General features: G+C 37.6%; 1 protein-coding gene across 2 annotated transcripts in view; it reads right to left on the bottom strand.

Annotated features, from left to right (window-relative positions):
• LOC111047151 (zinc finger MYM-type protein 3) overlaps positions 1-17,315 on the bottom strand; it is a 56,411-nt gene that overhangs the window by 34,163 nt on the left and 4,933 nt on the right. For both annotated transcript variants that reach the window (XM_039433316.1, XM_039433317.1), the window contains 5 exons: positions 16,863-16,958; positions 14,501-14,840; positions 10,490-10,722; positions 6,661-6,859; positions 3,500-3,660 (listed from right to left, as the gene is read on the bottom strand). In XM_039433316.1, the coding sequence (XP_039289250.1) occupies positions 3,500-3,660; positions 6,661-6,859; positions 10,490-10,722; positions 14,501-14,840; positions 16,863-16,958 (1,029 nt within the window). The remainder of the gene's footprint in view (positions 1-3,499; positions 3,661-6,660; positions 6,860-10,489; positions 10,723-14,500; positions 14,841-16,862; positions 16,959-17,315) is intronic.

The following is a 17,315-nucleotide window of genomic DNA, read 5'->3' as shown; positions in this document are numbered from 1 at the left end:
TGATTAAACAAAATAATATACTTGGAAACAAACGTGTGCCTGATTGACTTGATAATGCTACTATACATTGAAATCAAACTTTACATAGAAAGGTAGGTTACTCAAACTAAATTACAAACATTCAAATCAAATTCAAATGAAACTAGGCTGCACAATAACATTGATTATATATGAAACTAACTTTCAATATTATACACATTAATATACATGAATATTCAACTTATTATGAAAGAAAATCTCAATTGACAATAATTTATTTGTGAATCAACATTGAACTACTTCAAAAACTGCAATAAAAATCGAAGAAGAGAAAAAAAAAAACTTTATAAGTACATTATGACTCATAACTATATAGGCAAGAAAAAAAACAATAAAACAGTTAATCCATCAAAAAGTAACTATATAACTCCTAACTATCGATTATATGTATCTTGGGTTGTGCTACCGTTACAGCAGATAATTTACACACATACAACTTGATGCCTAATATGCACAGAATAAAGTTAAAAACCCTAACCAGCCAAATAATATATAAAAAACAAAACTAGAGGAATTTACAACATCTCCCAAGAATTTGGAAGATCTACTTTGTGAAATATATCTGACGATATTACGTCTTGAACTGTAAATTCCGGAACCTTTATATCTATATCAGTTTTTAAAATTTCGCTAAAATTAACAAAATTAGGATTGAAATGCGGTTGCAAAACATCAATTTTCAACGAATTAAACTTAACCCAATGCAAAGGTAAGTAATGGAGAACCTGAGGTTGTTTATCAACATTTGCGTCACACGGAAAAGTCTTTCTCACCATTATTCTCCCGCCGACCGAAATCTCGCAATGACAGGGTAAAATCGCTTGGCGTGCGAGAGGTACCGGGATCGATACCCGGCGCCTCCACCAATTATGTAAGCAGGGACGTCTCCACCAATTATGTAAGCACGATATGGACGGCAGGATAAACCTCCACCAAATATGTAAGCAATATGTGCCTACACCGAGTATGTAAAGGTGGGGAAATGAAAACAAGAAATGATCGTACTGGTTTTGATAATTAAAACAAAACAATAAATTATTTGTACAAAAAATTAGAATTATAATTATAAATTATGAAATAACAATAAATAGATAAATATTTCAAAGGCTACTCGCTTGGCTGCTAGTGAAGATTAAATTGTTTGTGGGTTATGGAAAAATTAAAACAATGACTCAGTAGTCACCTACCTTTATGATAATGGCCCCAAATTTGGCATCCACTGGTTAATCGCGACGTTAATTATTAATGAAAAATAAATAAAAAAAAACTGATCTAATGAAGTGGGTTCAGATCCCTTCTTATTCAATAATACAATTCTCTTTAAACTGCCCGAACTGTGACAGGAAAACTGTATTATAAAACAAGAACAAATCTATTCCCCTTCACCAGAACAGCCGGACTTTTACTCACAGTCCTAACGAACGAGCTCACACACCGACCCGTAAAAATTTTGGGTATTAATATATAACTCAGTCAATGCCAAACATGAAGCCATTTCAAATACATATTTTTATCAGTCGCACAAGCCGACCACGTTTGTTATGAAAAACAAAAGAGAAACTACAATAATTTTGATAACAAGTGAAATAAACAATCTTTCTGTCGATGACAAAACTGTTCAAAGGCAGAAACACCGTTCATTAAACTTTTCGTAAAATAAAACTCTAAAATCCTGATCAATATGAGATAAATATATGAATCATATATATGTCCCATATGACCAGGTGACAGTTATTAAAATGATTTTATTTGCAGTTTCTATAAAAAAATGTAGATGGAGGAAAAATGTTGTGTACATCACGAGTGAAAAATACTTTTTCTCCCTCAGGAAAATTGTTGCCCTCGGCTTCGCCTCGGGCTTCAAACTTTTCCCTCAGGGAGAAAAAGTCGTACTTTTCACTCTAGATATACAAATAACTATTTCGTGAAGCTATGAGATACTGCTAATCTCTCATACTGCGCCACTTTTACACTCTCATTCGGCAAAACAGTAATAATTGACAGTAGTCGAGATGATTTAACAAATAATCGGCTTGAAATTTGGAACATAAACGACCTATACCATGGAATATCTTTTTATGCTATTTTTTCTCTATGTTATAATTGAGGAGTTTGATGGAAAAAGGGCACTAAGAACTTTAAGCCCTTTTTCGTCAAAGTGATTTTTGAATTCGCCGCCATTTTTTCTATATGTCTAAAAAATTTCATACTTCTATGTTTTTTCTGAACGATGTGACAACAATAATAAGAAAACAAAGATATTGTTGAATTTCACTAAAAATTTATTAAAAACTTTAAAACAGAACCATGGTTTCACGTAGTTAACCAACGCATCATCAGCTGCACCATGGCTGAAACCATGGTTCTGTTTTAAAGTTTTCAATAAATTTTTAGTGAAATTTAACAATATCTTTGTTTTATTATTATGGAGAGATTTCACAACATCACCATCACTTCTAATAATTACATTTTCGATGTGACAACGATTTTAAAAAGGCAGTGTCAAGCGTTTGAGCGTGGTTTCTAGGTTACATAGGCTACTTAGGTTATAGGTCTACTTCTACACATGGTGAATGAAAAAGACTAAGAAATTGTCAAAAAAACCACTGATTTATTGATAATTAGAAAGACCGGTTTCGGTTATTACACCATTGTCAATCTCTGATAAACTAAAACTAAATACAAGAGCAGCAGAATTTATACTAGTAGGCGAGTACTGCTATTGGTCGAGGGCATGAATTTTTCTTTTTCATTCAATATGAATAATTACCACAATATCAACTTCTCAACTACACAAAAAGTCTACACATGGTATTTAGGCCTGCACGCTTGCAATGAATAATAATAATTGTTGTAAATCGGAGTGTTCGCGAAAAATACATGATGAAATTGAGTCAAAAATACGTGAAAATTGGTTACTCAACATTTGGGACTGTTCTTGGCTACAAAAGTTATTCTGACATTGGTGGACCCACTCCATTTCAGTTCCTGAAAACCCATTTTGATAGTGCTATCTAGTTTGAAAAAGTAGGTTAATTAGGCTAAAATGTTTGCTTATTTCTTTAAAAATATATTTTTTCTATTAAAAGTTTATTCCATATCAATAAATAAGAATGAAAAATCTTAGTTGTGATCTAATTCATTTGGAACAATTCCTAGAAAAATCACTTTGATGGAAGAAGGGCCTCTGTTTGTGATGTTTTTTATCCAATATTAAACAATGTAGGAAGTGATTCTCAGTTATTGTAGCACAATTACTAGCCAAATTAAACTTTGAAGTTCCATTTAACTAGAATACTAACTGATAAAGTTTCCTATAAATCACTTTGAAATCTTTGACAGCGTTTTTCTCAAAACATGGTTTTTGCACATGGGCCCTTCTTCCATCAAACTCCTCAATTTAGGTTATGATAGTCTGATGGAATTTGAATGTTGCTTTCGGACAGCAAGAGACACTCACCTTACACCAGTTGCATGGGACAATTTTGCGCTTGCCCAGTATGTAGGCGTTCATGCACGACTTGCAGCAGAAGTTGTACTGCTTGTCATCATAGAACACGGTCAGGTTGTCGCTACGAAGTGTGTTCCTGTCAAAGTGTTTGTGGCACATGTCGCATTCATCTACAAAACATAAATAAAATAAATAATAATGAAAACATCTCAAGCGAAACTGAATATAATGATTGAGAAAGCTTACAACTGAACAGACTTGAAAATTTCTTCTGATAGGACTGCCAACTTATTGTAAATAGACCACACTGTCTGTCTACACATAGAAATAAATTAGAAATTGCATCTAAATAAATGAATCTCTTTCCAGCTCTTTACTCTGTTGTTAATATTTGCAGTAGCAGAAGTCTTCGGGGTGATTTACTGCATTTAATAAGGATTTTCGTTTAGTAATAATTATACTACACTGTCTGTTATTAACATTGCAAGTGTTCATTAAATATACAGGTATATTAAACTAGTAGTTCTGTGAACAGTAGACCTCACGCAGTATTCTCATCTACAAGTACCTGATTGAAACTATGGAAATACGGCTTCTCCACACATCTGAGTAATCACTTGTCAGCTGATTTATGATGAATAATTCTATAGTCTGATTTTTACTCTAATATTGGGGTATGAAGGAGGCTCCTTTTTCCTTTTATATTATCCTTGGAATGCAAGATTTCTAAAAACCTTGTATATACGTCGACGCGCAATTAAAAAAGGAACATACCTGTCAAATTTCATGAAAATCTATTACCGCGTTTCGCCGTAAATGCGCAACATATAAATTTCCAAACATTTAAACATTAAGAGAAATGCCAAACCGTCGACTTGAATCTTAGACCTCACTTCGCTCGGTCAATAAATTGTACACAAGGTATTGATAATGATACAAGGTATTCTATTATACCATATCGGTGAAACTTTGAACCACAAGATACAAAAGTCATTTGCATTGATACAATTTAGATACAAGGCACCCACTAACTTGATGTTTCGATACAGCAGATACAAGACCATCAACTTGATGTTTCACCAAACTGGTTCAACTGGACAGTCCAAGTGCCGGTTGCACAAAAGCCGGTTAAACTTTAATCGTGATTAATACCACGAGAACTAATCATAGAAGCCATCTTATCAAAAAGGCCTTCTCTGATTGGTTCTCGTGAAATTAATCATTTTATGCTTTTGTGCAAACGGACTGAGGGTCCAACTGGGTAGCGACTGACGCCAGTATGTGAATAGTGCTGTAGAGGTGATTGCAGGATAATTGAAAATCGGTTCTTTCTGCGTCGACGAGTACTAGAGACACGTTGGGCCATATGAATAAAGTTGAGCATTTGCTCATACTTCTAAAATATGGAGCATTTGCTTCATTTTCTATGAATAAACGTGAGCAAAACCTTTTGCTCATGCTCATCAAAAAAATAGTTTGAGCATTTGCTCAAAAGTAAAAGCTTTTGCTCAAAATTGTATGAATAAACTGGAGCATTTGCTCAACTTTTGAAGCAAATGCTTCAAAAAAGGTGAGTCTAGTCTAGAGCAGCTTATTATCTTTTGCTCATAGTAAAATGGCTCAACTAATTCGTATGAGGAAGAGGAAACTAATTATACCAGATACGATCACAACCAATAGTTGTGAACTATAAAACTCTTTTTAGATTCAACCATGATATATATCACCATTATTCCTACAAAAGAATAAATACAAAAGCTACCTGTTATAAAGATAGCCATCACAAAATAAGAAATAGGCATTTAAGAAGATGAGAGTGTAGACGATTATAAGAAGGCTATTGATATTATAAGAATATGCTGAAGATTATTATAGAGATGACATTTTTTCACGCTATTATTTCAAAATTCTAAACTCAACTAACCTAAAACTCTATCATAAATAGAAAACAGAGCAGACGACGCAAACACAAGCGGTGCACCCTATTTGCATATTTAGCGCTTCCGTGAGCTATAAAAACAAACTAAGGCTACAAAAGCGAATCAGCTGATGAAAAATCTCTAAAATACCTGAGAATTTGCTCCAGAGTTCAGGAGCATAAGGTAAAGCTTATTCATATAAAAATGAGCAAATGCTTTTGCTTCTACCTTTTGCTCATGAGCAAAACCTTATGCTCAATGCTTTTGCTCATGAGCATTTTCTCTGGTTTTATTCATATGGGGGCCATTGACTAGAGTGTGAGCCATTGGCCGTTTTTACACTTACCGCTTTCGGGACGACACGGCACGACACGACAGGAAGCTCTCCGGCTGTGACTGATCACGACACGACAGGAAGCTCTCCAATTGTGTCTGATTACGCTGATATTGAGCCGTACCGGAATCGGTAAGTGAGGAGGTTCGGCGAACCTACTTCAAGGTTTACGTAGTTTCAGGTTAAGTTAGGGTGGCTACTATCGACAGGACAAGTGTGCTGAACATGTGTGTACACACAAGTCATTCATTGTTGTGTCATCAGCAAAAGACTTCGAACATTTTTTTTAGGTTGATTTTTTGTCTCCAACTTTTTGCCCATTTTTATTCGCTGCTCTATTTGAGATTCAATTACTTTTGTATCATTATAATTTGTAGTTTACCAGTGGCTTATTCATTGGTTGTTCATTTTATGATAGAAGTCTCTCGCTGATGACAAAACATGTATGACGAACAAGTGTGTGTGCGCATGATAAACATCCAAGTCCAACTGTTAGTGGCCAGTCTTAAGGTGCGTACCGACTTTCGCTCTGCTCCGCAACCGAACGTCACTCCAGCAGAGCGATTGATGATTGACCGGTGAGCAAGAGTGGAACGTGAGAAGAGCTAATCTCCCGTAACGTTCATGATCGGTGCGACTGCAGAGCGGGGGCGGAGCGACTGCGGAGCGATGGAGGAACGAGGGCGGAGCGATGGAGGAACGAGGGCGGATCGGGTTGGAGGCGCGTATATCTGTACGCAGCTTAAGAGATACAGCACATGTATACGCAATTGAACCTGGGAATTGTGACTTCACGCCAATTAAAATTGACACTAAAAAAACATGTGACGAGCTGACGTGCGTTCTGATTTTTATCTATCTACCATGACGTTACGATAGTAGCTGCTCTAAATAGATAGTGTGAAAGTGAAACATACCGACAGTGACCTCGTTGACGAACTTGAAGGCGGCAAAACAGACCTCGGAGCAGAGTTTGCTGAGCTTGGAGTCGACGGCGACTTGTACGCAGACCAGCTTGGTCTCATTGCAGACGTCGCACGGGTGCGTCTCCGCCGGCGCCGGCTGGTTGTTGCTCAGACGGTCGTACTGCTCCATGCACTGCTGCGTGCAAAAGTCCTGACAAACACACAACACAACAAGGAGAATATTAGTAGGTGAAAGATGATGATGATAATCCGAAACACAACATTGGAGTCTGAGGGGAAACAAGGTGAAGATGATAATTATGATGATGAGGAAGACAAAAGAAGACAGAAGTAGAAGAGGAAGAAGAACAAGAAGAATTCAAAAGAGAGAAGGTAAAGAACGTCGAGATGAAGGAGAGGAAGAAAAAGAGAGAATATTAGTAGGTGAAAGATGATGATGATGATAATCCGAAACACAACATGGGATTCTGAGGGGAAACAAGGTGGAGATGATAATTATGATGATGAGGAAGACAAAAGAAGACAGAAGTAGAAGAGGAAGAAGAATTCAAAAGAGAGAAGGTAAAGAACGTAGAGATGAAGGAGAGGAAGAAAAAGAGAGAAAAACAATAACAATAAGAAGTGGTAGAAGAAGAAAAAGTAGGAGTAGTAGTAGTAGTAGAAGAAAAAAGAAGACAAAACAGAGTAGGAAAGAATGGCGAGGATAAGAAAGAAGAGAGCAAAGTTGTGACAAAATAAGAAAAAAGTTGAAGAAGAGAGAAGATAATTAAAAAAAAGGTCAACGATAGGTGGGCCGTCCACTAGAACCGTTTTCGTCCGAACTAGCATCGGCCGAAAACTACCGAACGCGACCGAACGATCCCCCAACAAAGAAAGGAATAGATGCTCGTCCATTGCAACAGATTCATACGGTCGTGCACGGCCGTCTCCGGCCGATTAATTTTTCGATACGAATTGAATGGGATTTTCCGGCTCTATCCGGCCGAACTAACTACTCGAGCTGAGACAACAAAGTGTTCCTAACCTAAAATTGTTTCACAGTCTTGTTGTTTGAAGTTGTTCTGTTTTATAAAGTTGTAACTATGAACAATGAAAAGTTGTAAGTTTGGTCCAAGAGCATGTTCCATTGTGGGATATGCGAGACAAAAGATATCATCGTCATGTTGTTCAAAGGAATCTGTGGACAAAGATTGCTGAAAAAATAGGATATGAAGGTAATATTATTGTAATGAATAACTAATTTAGTGGATATTTGTTTATTCAATTTTCAAAATCTCAATAGAATCATTGTTTATGAAAAGATTTGGTGGTTATGATAGTAGTTAATTCAATAATTGGCAACCAGCCAACTACTGAACTAGACTGACGTAAACGGTTCCAATGGACGACCGTTCAAGTGGACGGTTACCATTATAGTGAGGTCCACGTTATAATGGCAGTATTCGATTAACATTGGTGTTGCTATCCTTGTCTATCATTCGACAAAGCAGATAGCGCTATCCTTTTCTACCTCAACAACGTTACCAAATCATTTTTTTTAACAATCTATATATATAGAAGCGAAATGGCACTCACTCATTGACTGACTGACTGACTCACTCACTCACTCACTCGCAGTAGGCTATTAAAAATCTACCTACCGGACCAAAAACGTTAAAATTTGGTAGGTATGTTCAGTTGGCCCTTTAGAGGCGCACTAAGAAATCTTTTGGCAATATTTTAACTCTAAGGGTTGTTTTTAAGGGTTTAAAGTTCGTCTTTTAGCATATATATTCTTCTTCTCCCAATCTCTTAATTATAATTGAAATTTCCATATCATATGTTACTATAGAACTATAATCTAGATAGAGTACCTCTTCGAAACAGTTGTTGACTGGCAACTAAATTAATAATTTTGTCAGGTTGGCATTAAGTTGAGTTGACTTTGTTAGGTTGGCACCAAGTTGAAGATTTAAATGCATTTATCGCGGAAAAATTGATTGGGCACTGCTACTTCAATCCTGGGAATATTATATTTCTAGCCGTCAGGCACGCTTCGCTCGCCATATCCGTTTAGCCAGACGTTTAGTCTGGCCCCCGACTAACATATGATAAAAATGCTCAAATGAAAAAGCAGGCGAGCGAAGCGAGCCTGCTGATTTCATTCTTGGTCGATCCAGTCGGGGGTCCAGGGGGCGGAGCCTGGGCGGGGGTCCAGGGAGACGGATATGGCGAGCGAAGCGAGCCTGACGGCTAGTATAGAAATATAATTAACAGAATATTCAATCTCAATTATGAAAATCTATAATTCAATCAATGAAAAATATATTTCATAAATATACCATTGATTATGCTCAACTAAATCAACAGTTAATATTACATCAGGTATATCAATATAGTCAGATATAAATAAAAATATAAATCTGAGTACCCTTTCTAAATTATTTTATCAAGACATGTTTCGGCTACTAATGCCATTTTCAAGTACAGTTGAACCTCTGTATAACGAAGTTGATTATCCCGAGAAAAAATTCGCTGCAGAGAGGTATTCGTTATTGAGAGGTTGCTCTGTGAAGGAAACTGCCACATTCTTATGGATCTTATAATATATCAAGGGCGATAGTTAAATTATTTGGGCGGTAGTTAGTGTCTTATTGGCCAAACATTTGAAGAATATACCACTCTCATCAACATTGAAATCGTCTTTCGGTTTTTAATATTATATAGAACTTTTCGGAGAACATTTTCTTTCCAGAATTCACAAGAGGGTACATATCAACACTAGCACTTTCACCCGATATCACTTTTTGAACGATATCATCCCAGTTTTTTAAATTTTTCTAACCAGTCGTTTACTTTGGAGCTACTGTATCCCAATGATACTGAAATTTCTAAAGCCTTTTCAGTGATTAAATTCTCTGACAATGGACGATTTTTCTCGTGCATTACAGTCACCAATTCTATCACCGGTTATCAGTATCATCAAATGTACAAATTTACAATGTTGCAAATCATTAGCAACACTTAGTTTTAGAATCTGATCAGGATTTTTTAGAAATTGAATGAAACTGAGTACAGTAACTTAACCAGCAAAATTGAAATGTGTGACAAAAGCAAATGGTGGGAGGAGGGAAAAATCCAGCATTCCCGTTCCTTTATCTATGAATGGCGAGTTCTAACAATTGAAATGTCTGGCAAAAGCAAGGATAAGAAAGTCTAGTGGTTTACCTGCCTGGTCTACGAATGACAAGTTCTTGGAAGTCTATTTCCAGTAGCTTGCATTCAATTTCCGACATGTGTTTCATCCTTTATTGACTGTCCACCTACTGTTGATACTCTTCCTAATTGAATTGCCATTCATTTCTAGTCCTATAGTCCATTATTACTGACCTTTCTTCTGAAACTAAACAATTCCTTGAAAATGATCGTCTGCTTCCTATACACACTACATTTTGTATGTTGAAGTCAAGAGAAAACTTTGTTGTTGAGAGGTCCGAAATTTGTTAAATAGAGGTAAATAAGCAGCCAAAACTCTAAAATGTCATGGGACGAGGTGAAAATTCGTTGCTTAGAGGATTTCGTTAAGTGGAGGTTCGTTATAAAGAGGTTCGACTGTATTTTGACTTGATTCTGACTCTAATTTATACTTGAAAAATTTAAAAAGGATACTCAAATTTATATTTTTATCTATATTCAAAAGTAGCCCTAAAGAAAAAAATACATAAGTCAGCTATCCAGGCAAGGCAGAGAATCAACAACTGTCATTATATATTTCAGCACTGCCATTATAACGTGGACCTCAATATGTATTGATTAAAGTTGTATTGTGCCTAGTACCAACCTTGAAAGTGCCCTTATCCCCGACAGGTGCCAGGAAGCCAGTCTCCAAGGAGGATATGTCCTTCTGACAGAAACTGCACACCTTGAGTCCTCGCTTGTACTCCTCCAGACAGTTGGCGCTGCAGAACTGGCGAATGTGGTATCCGAACCTCACACAGTACTTGCCAAGGCTGCTCTGCTGCACTGACTTGCTGCAGTAGGCACAGTGAGAACCCAAGCAATTCTGGTACTTGCCTAAGTAAAACACACACACAAAAAAATGGTTAAATTCACTTTCAACTGGCAGCAGTAATCGAATCGCTGTAGTAGATGAAGTGAGAACCCAGACACTTCTGGTATTTGCCCAAGTAAAACCATAGAGAAAGTATAGCACAAGAAGAAATCCCATTGTATAGGGTGTTTATGTTTCAATTTTCAATTTTAACTCAAGTTGATAGTCCTAGTACTTATTTTTTGTTAAACTATGTGACGCTGGTAGTCTCTCATACTGTGCCGTTCTTGCACTCTCACCCGGCCAGAACAGTAATAACAGACAGTAGTCGACAGTAATTTTTCATTTTCTTTTCATTTCATTTTTTCATCCCACTGACCACCTATGAAAGGGGTATAAGGATTTGTCAATTATAATCTAAATCGTCAATCTTTGCATTCCATAATGCAAAAAGAATTCCTCACTGGAATAAGGACAAACCTGCAACAACTCCTCCCTCACCTTAATTCTGAACTTTTCACCTGTAAGAGCCTTTACGCGTGTTGGCAATGAATTATAAAGCCGAATCCCTGCACTCTTTACCCCCCTCTCATACATACCAGTTCGATGAATGTCATCTCTGAACCTAGCGCCGCAGAGCAAGATGGTTTCTTACAGCTTGGCGTTGTTGTCATTCGAGATGGGTGTCTGGCTTGGAAGTGTTTCGGCCGCATTGCAGGATGACTGTTAACGGTTGCCGGAAGATCAACAGCTGGATTTTTTCGTTATTTTTCGTGATAGAGAAATTCTGATTGCAGATTCGTTCTCAGCGACCCCAAGTTTAGCCTAAAGGCTCAGAATGTCAACAATGTTTCTAAATAATTAAAAATCATCATGAAAAGTCATTAATATGGTAGTACACCACGTTTCTGGGAACTTTTTACTGGTGACTGGAGTGTTATTATTGGCACACAAAAATCAAAATAATCGTGAGAAAGAAAACTGCTGATGAACGCGAATAAGACCGCCACTCCATTGTTCTATTGTCTCGGCTGCTTGGCTAAGCCTGGCTGGAGGGATCAAATAACCGACTGGTTTGATCTTTCGTCTGTCCACTAGGCGGAACTACGCCGACCATTGCTGGGTGGAAGACGTTACTGCGGCCGCTCGCATTCCCACCAACGCTGCTATTATTTGCTGTCTCAGCGCCTAGTCCGATTCAGCCAAGCAACCAGCCTGCACTGCGGAGCTAGGTTAAGGGTTTGTCTATATCTGGTATTGTATGAGTGGAACAACTCTCCTATATTGAACCTATCTTTATTCTTATCAATAAAACAAAGAGCCTCCAAAATATATACACCTGGTAGTGGGAGAATCTTTAACTCTTTGAAATAACCTCTACAACTTGCTCTGATAGATTCACCCACCATCACTCTAACTGCCCACTTTTGAATCCTAAATATATGTATTTCATGAGTTGATCGTATCGGCTTGCGTTAACAAAAATCAGCTTAAAATTTAGAACATGAACGTCCCATACAATGGAATATCTTCTTATGCTACCTTTTATCTACTGTATGGTAAAAACACAATAAAACCAAATTTGAATTTTGCCATTCAACTCATTACAAGGTGATATGTTTCCACTCTTGTATTTTCCAGTAACAACTGAATTTGAACAACTCAATAAGGGAATGCTAAGATTGGCCGTTTTTACACTGTCGGCCGACCCTCAGAATTGTCCTCCGATTGGCTGAGAATCAGTTGCTGGTGAGAATTAACCAATCGGAGGACAATTCTGATGCCGGCGCTCAATTCTCGACGAGTTGGTATGAATGACGACGAACGCGAGAGTTTGGATGACTACTATCATAGCCACCTCTAATACAAGTCCCGGCCTACGATATTGCAACGTCGCAGCGTAGGCCTAGAATCTTTTCCACCAATCATGTATTAGATTCTAGGACTACACTGCGACGTTGCAATATCGTAGGCCGGGGCCTTGTATTAGAGGTGGCTATGCTACTATGCTACTGCTCGCTTTCACTCCGTTTAATGTCGATCAGAAACGTTATGCCTAGTCCACACTCTCACCAAGTCACTGGCCAAGCTTACCACGTTGGTCTTGGCATCCACATTGCATATGTGACCATTTGTGGATGCTCGGCTGGCCACCCGCCTTCGCTCGACAAAAATCTGAGCGATGGCAAGCCAAGGCCAGTGAAGGTGAGCGCTGGCAAACCACCCATCCACACTCTCGTGCTAGTTGTTATTTGTAAGCACTTGGCGAGAGTGTGGATGCGGCATTAGACATTCATCAAGCAACTCGGCGACACTCTTGCACTACCTCCGTAAACAAAGCCGTAGTGCATTCGTGTGACGTCAGCACAGGTAGGGCTCCTACACTAATGAAAATTCGTTGATTTCAGCTAATCTATATCAGCTAGTGTTTCTATTGGTGTAGGAGCCCTACCTGTGCTGACGTCACACGAATGCACTACGGCTTTGTTTACGGAGGTAGTGCACTCTTGGCGAGAGTGTAGCAGAGGCATGAGTTAGTTCAAAGCAGTCGTCAACGTAGTTCTATTAGTTCAAGCTATGAGGCGCTAGAGTCTCGCCAACATACATTGTTCAAGCTCTAGTTCAAGCAGTTCTACAGTCACTAACAGATAGCAATGATTTCAATTTCTGCTCTCTCTCGATAACAGAATCTGTTATCTGATAACAATGTCTAAAAACTCTGTCTTCAGAGTTACAGTAAACGCAAATTGGAGAGGCGGATGATGCTGGCACTCTGCTTTTTATGAATGACATTGGTAAATATCAAACTCTAAATATTGGAGATGTGTCAATCATATGACAATATTAAAATCATAATAAAATTTTAGGTTTTACTTATGTTTTGGAGAAAAACAAACAAATACTAGTCACTAGTCCAATTACAACGGTTCTGTGAAGGCTTGAATTGATGCAACTCGTTTCTTATTTTTGGTATCTTTTTACTTGAGGTTGTGCATTCAATAATTTTATTTTTCATTTTTTTTTTCTTTTTCTAATCTATTGGACAGGTTCTTAGGACATAATCTATGCAATTGAAATATTTTTATCAGCTTCTGTTAGCTAACAATAGGGCTTCAAAAGTCACTTTTTTGAGGCAGATGATACACATACCCTACAAAAACTACTGGTCAGAAAAATTTGAGAAAAATATGCAAGTCTCCTCTTCAATATAGCAAAAATTACGTCAACTTTGTTTTTGAAAATCTGAAAAAATCAAATTTTTATGCATTTTAAACTCCTTTTTCACATTCAATGTTCGTTCTATAGACTTCAAATTCATAGCAACTTGTAACGCTGATGAATAAAGTTGATGCTTAAACTTCTTTTATAGACACGATAATAGTCGCTGGTATGTGTACCTTACCTTTAAAGCACGGTTTACGCCTGCTATGCTCGGGCGGCAGCAAGTGAATAGTACAGCTGGAGCGATCTAGCGGAATTAGTTTGTCCCTAGAGCTAAGCGCTCGACGTTAAATGTAAAATTTACATAAATTTATGACTGAATTTGAAAAATCTTGATAAACATTTGAGAAGTCGGGTTATGATAACATTTCAAATGTAGGCCTAAACAAACACAAAGCAGACGAACTTTTTTACTGCTTGGAATTTACCAATTTCACTCAGAGATGGGGTGCCACCATCACCCGCCTCTCCAATTTGCGTTTACCATAACAATGTTTATTAAAAAACTATGCCTCCACTCGTTAACATGGTGACAAACCTATCCTATCCTATCAAACTTATCCTACGTTTTACACTCACTCAAACAATCCTCGTTACAGAAGTCCATGGTCTCCCAGCTGAGGACACTCTCACCCATCACGAGGGCCGACCGACACTGACTGCACGCACGCTCAAACTCTCCCGCCTCGTTGATGTGTACGTTACCCCCACCACTGCTGCTTCCCCCACCAGTGCCGCTGCTGGCCCTGCCCACCGGACCGCTAGCCGCGCCCGCCGGGCTGCTGGGCACACCTCCTCCCACACCGCGCGCCCTATCGGCGGCCAGCAGTGCGTTCTTATACCCATGCACACATTCCTCGCTGCAGAGGTGACTCACCACTTTGTTCTTGTTCAGAATGTTGAATTTACATGGCTTTACCTACAATAAAACAGATAAAAACTAATATTAAAAAAAGTACAAATGAATGTAAAATACAGGGTGTTTGAAAAAGAACTCCCTAGTTTTGATACGTCATAGAATCTGTAAAAAGTGATATACATTATTCTAGTTTGTATAGTGAGGTCCACGTTATAATGACAGTATTTGTTCAACTTTGGTTTTGCTATCCTTGTCTATCATTCGACAAAGCCGGTGGTACTATCCTTTTCTAGGTCCACAACGATGCCAATTATGTTTTTGACAGAGTAGAAATATAATTAATTAATGCAGAGAATCGTCATCGCTATTCTCCTATCTTTATCCACTGCCATTATAAAGTGGACCTCACTATAGTGTTTTATTCAGTAACAAGTTCTGTCCCCCTGCAGTTAGCAGACCTGCTTGACCTTGAGACGGCGCCAGGGAACAGTTCCCTCAGTTGAGTTCGGACTTTCCGTGAAAGTGGATAGGGAGAGCTGGCCCAATTGCTTGCCACAACAAAGCCCGGACTTAACCCATCTGGACTTTTTCTTTTGGGGACACATGAAAAATGTTGTGTACAGTGAAAAAATCCGAGACATGAACCATTTACGGGAAAGAATCATCACGGTGGTTAGGATAGTTACACCTGATATGTTGGTGAATACATGGCGAGAACTTGAATATAGTCTGGACGTGTGCAGGGCAACAAATGGATCCCATGTTGAAGTGTACTGATTTTAAACAAAACTTGAAGGTTCTCTCTTTAATTGTATGTACTTGTTGATGTAGTTTTCCATCAATTTACACATTAAATTCATACCTAAAACTAGGGAGTTCTTTTTCAAACACCCTGTATAATGAATGTCAATACTGGGAAAAATCATACCATAGAGAAAAGTTAGCATAGAAGTTATCCCACGGTAGCTGATTCCCAATTGAAGATTGAAGCTAGGTTCCCAAATATCAGTGAAAGCATAATTCCTAAGCACACCCTAAGTGATATTGTCTTTTTTCTTTAGGACTACTTTTAATATAAATAAATTATAGATCTCAGTACCCTTTTAAATTATTTTATCACATGTTTCGGACATGGTGTGCACATTTAATGGGGTACTGAGATTTATATTTTCATTTTATCCCTATGGGATATCTTTGTATGCTGTCTTTTCTCTATGATTATAGCCAGATTCCCACATAACATTGAGTGAGAATATAATGCCCATAAGTTCTATAGTGAGGTCCACGTTATAATGGCAGTGTTTGATTAGCAACGGTATAGCTATCTTTGTCTATCATTCAACAAAGCAGATAGCGCTATCTCTTTCTCGCTTTGCTCTGTAGCCAGATCGTCTTAAATAATAGAATTAATAATTGATCAACAAAATATTTCATCTTAATTATGAAGTTATTGAAAAATATAATTTCTTGCTTGATAAAATGTAATCGATTATTTTAAACGAGAATGAATAGTTAATATTACATCAACAAACCTGTAGCCTATCAGCTACCGTCTATAGAAAGCATTGACAAGACAGAGGTTCAGCAACGTTGTTCTCCTATCTTTCTCCACTGCCATTATAACGTGGACCTCACTATAGTGGGATCATTCATACTAGCTCATCTGGGCTGAGTGTGAATAGTGCAATTAGAACGCGTAGGAATTATATTTTTACTGTCACTGTCATGAGGAAATCTATCTTTAATTGCATACATTGCACAGTGAAAAATAATAGAAAAATGTTAGGAAATTAAAATGAAGTTCAAAACATATAAGGGCAAGACCTGAGTGTTCGGGAATCAGCTGATAATCAGCCAATTGGAGAGCTTTCTACTCTGCCAACTCGTCTGGAAACGCCTGAAAAACGCCTCGTATGACTTGTATTGTTAGAAAACGATTTGGGAACTTAGGGAGCTAGAAAAGAATAGCGCTATCTGCTTTGTCGAATGATAGACAAGGATAGCAACACCAATGTTGATCAAATACTGCCACTATAACGTGAACCTCACTATGAAAGTAACATGTTAAAAAGAGAAACATACCTTTTGACACTGCTTGCACAGTTTGTTATCATCTTCTTCATTTTCCTTCTCTCTCTCCTCTTCGTCGTTGTACAGTTCGAATTCTTTTACTGTGGCCTGTTGAAAGATAAATAAATTACAATTTATTTAAAAAAACAACTCTTCACCTACCGTACATTCAATAAACATTGGAACTGACTAATAAATTTATCCATGGAAGGTCAATTGAACACAACAAATTTGATAAATTGTTAATTGACCATCAGTGGTTTGGTTGGACCCAATGATGATCAACTAATTAAAGGAAGAAATTGATATTAATTTGAAAGAAGACAAGACAATTGAAACTTATTGATTCTTTTGATCCGTGAGTGCTAATCAATAAAAACTGATCGACATTTCTATAAATTAGTTGTGTTCAAAGTTATTTTTCTATAATTATTTTTTATAATTATTTTCTATCCAAGTGTGTTC

The sequence above is a fragment of the Nilaparvata lugens genome, chromosome 7, assembly GCF_014356525.2.
Source record: "Nilaparvata lugens isolate BPH chromosome 7, ASM1435652v1, whole genome shotgun sequence".
Lineage (NCBI taxonomy): Eukaryota > Metazoa > Arthropoda > Insecta > Hemiptera > Delphacidae > Nilaparvata > Nilaparvata lugens.
Note: the sequence above shows the minus strand (reverse complement) of the source record. Positions and strands in the feature narration are given on the sequence as shown.